Source organism: Habropoda laboriosa, unplaced genomic scaffold (assembly GCF_001263275.1).
Source record: "Habropoda laboriosa isolate 0110345459 unplaced genomic scaffold, ASM126327v1 scaffold30, whole genome shotgun sequence".
Classification (NCBI taxonomy): Eukaryota; Metazoa; Arthropoda; class Insecta; order Hymenoptera; family Apidae; genus Habropoda; species Habropoda laboriosa.
In genome coordinates this window covers 2,194,784-2,197,402 of record NW_017100178.1, presented here as the reverse complement: position 1 = coordinate 2,197,402, position 2,619 = coordinate 2,194,784, and the positions used below count along the sequence as shown (strand labels likewise).

Sequence of the window (2,619 nt, the reverse complement as noted above, 5' to 3'; positions counted from 1 at the left end):
AAAACATTTCATATTAAATTTTGTTTGTAAAATGAAACGTTTACTGTTTGAAACATGTAATACTTGCATTACAAATATTGATAAAGATGAAATTATAAATGACATTCCTAATGCACTTTCATTTTAGAAATTTATTTTACTACACCAAGTTCGATTTAAAAATTTCATTGTTTTGTTACTTTTTTCTTACAAAAGTGATAGAGATTTTTACCTGGAATCAAATTTATATCTTTTAAAATATCTATTTCTTTGTTACTATTACCATTTTCCATTTTTGGTAAGTTGTCAATAATAATTTCTCACAACAGTCTATTGAACGACACTTTCAAGAGGAAAGGAACCTAACAGTAACAGAAAACACGAACATCTCACGTATTGAGTGATTCCCGCCAAAATCATGTTCCTATATTATGACACGCACAAGTATACATATATATGTATGTATGTATGTATATATATAGATGTGTATGAGTTTGTGTGAAAAAAGGTAGCCAACTATTAAACTGCTCAAAAATATACCCCACGGCTGTATATTTGTTGTGTGGATTCTTGCGAAATTTGAGGGAATTATCACCCGTGAAGCGCTAAAGCGCTCTGTTCATGATCGTTTAGTAAATTTAATGAATGAGAAAATGTAACGTTGAATCTTTTATAGAACAATAAATAACTTGGTAAAAACAAGGATAAACGAAATGTTTTAACTATAACTTTTATTACGAAGCAATACGTCTGGACTCTTTGAGCGAGGAAAAACGAATGAATCTTCAGGCGTCGTCGATATTCAAATTTAATGTTAACATGTTTTTGTTAAAGAATAGTCTCCAATTAAATTAAAGATTCTATATAAGATTATTTGAGGATGGATTTGATTGGTATTCTTCATTTGTTTATTAATACATATTTCCTTTAAAGTGAGTGCTTTACACCTCAGCAATGTTTCTGTGCATAGCGACGACGATGAACATTTATCTAAACGAGCAATTGTAAATAATAATCAATGAAATTTTACAGTACATTATATGCATATGTTATCGAGTTCTTTTATTCATTGCTTCGGTTACATCGCTGCACAATTTGAATTCGGCGCGCTTTAGTATTCACACTACAGGACACTACATTAGCCACATAACATATTGAGTCTCATCAATTCTTGCCGAAACTCTAGTGCTATTGCATTCACACAGCGACAATGGCCTATGTGTAATGACGTACGATATGTACAATGGCGAATGGTGTCTCACAGAACTATCACCGCTATGTATTTGTTCTAGGTCTAGGGATTCGGCAAGAATCGATGAAACTCTGTATTTACCTACTCTAAATATCTAAATATCTAGTACTCTAACATCATAATATGCTAATAAAGAAAAAGTAAAACGTAAATAGTTTTGTTTTAATCATAGATAGAATTTAACAATAAATTATTTTTAAACAATTAATTAAATATGAAATAAACGTAACAAGCTAATAAAATTAAATATGTTAAAAGTTATAGAAAGCATTAAATTATTATTGCTTGGTATTTTTCTTTTACATTTAACTATATTTTTCAATAACAAACTGTATGCATATACGTGTGTAATGAATAAGTAATTAGAATGATAAATTTACACTAGATTAAAATACATTTTTTACAAAGAAATAAGAAGATTAATAACTTAGAAACATTTTAGTATTTTCGAGTATGCCGTTCATTATTTATAAAGCACCGTTTATGTTGGAAATACTGAAAGAGATATATAGTTCCTGTTACTTTTAGTGGTAGGGAAAAATTATTGTTAGTGTATATATGATACTTATTCACTAGCGGTCGTATTGTATTATTGCCTACAAGGGTTTAGTAGTATTCAAAAGTGTGTATAATGCTGCGCATATTTGTGTGGCATTGTTTCTTTTCAAAATATGAATGACAGCATATAATTACACATATTAGCAATTATGAAAATCATTTATGATACAAATAATTAAATATATGCTTAGAAACTCATAATGAACAAAGTTTCGTGATTAGGAGTCGATCACTTAAATGTCAAAAATTAAAGCATGGATGTTACAGAAAGTGTTGATGAAGCTTTAGATCCTCGTATACAGGTAATTGTTTTTAATGACATGTTTTTTTTTGTTATTATGTTGATAAATATATCTTTTAAGAAGTATTTGTTTGTAATAGGTTATATGCATAAATAAATATGATTACTAAACGCGATCGTAACGCCTAATACAGCCTGGTACGATGTTCTACTTTGCTTTCACTTTGTTTTCGTTACAAATTTTCGTTGTGTAGGAAACATAAATTTATTATTTAGTTGTAAATTGCAATCTTAATAATATTCTTGTGTTAATTATTCGCTATACTGTATCTAATTTCATGAATAATGTGTAACATGCTGTGACATATTTTTGCACCTTGAATGTTGTTGATAATTAATTAGTACTTTAATTATTAAGTATTAATTGTTACTTTTATCTATTGTAATTTTTTAATCATAGATATTTATTAATCACTATCTTCCATGAAATATATCCTTTTACTTTCTGTACCTACAGACTATGTTACATGGTTTGAAAATTTAACTACTTTTTGTTGAGCAAAGAATTTTTTCAATAATAATATAATTA

The 2,619-nt window shown here is 27.9% G+C and overlaps 2 protein-coding genes across 2 annotated transcripts in view; one reads left to right on the top strand and one right to left on the bottom strand.

Annotated features, from left to right (window-relative positions):
• Positions 1-272, bottom strand: part of LOC108578945 (lymphocyte-specific helicase-like) — a gene marked incomplete at its 3' end in the record, with an annotated part of 2,973 nt that extends 2,701 nt beyond the window's left edge. Inside the window, exons 1-2 of the mRNA XM_017942364.1 lie at positions 263-272; positions 147-185 (exon numbers count right to left, since the gene is read on the bottom strand). Coding sequence (XP_017797853.1) covers positions 147-185; positions 263-272 — 49 coding nt within the window. The remainder of the gene's footprint in view (positions 1-146; positions 186-262) is intronic.
• A 1,760-nt stretch (positions 273-2,032) lies between these two features.
• Positions 2,033-2,619, top strand: part of LOC108578978 (SH3 domain-binding protein 5 homolog) — a 3,705-nt gene continuing 3,118 nt past the window's right edge. Inside the window, 1 exon segment of the mRNA XM_017942402.1 lies at positions 2,033-2,091. Coding sequence (XP_017797891.1) covers positions 2,044-2,091 — 48 coding nt within the window. The 5' untranslated portion in view covers positions 2,033-2,043.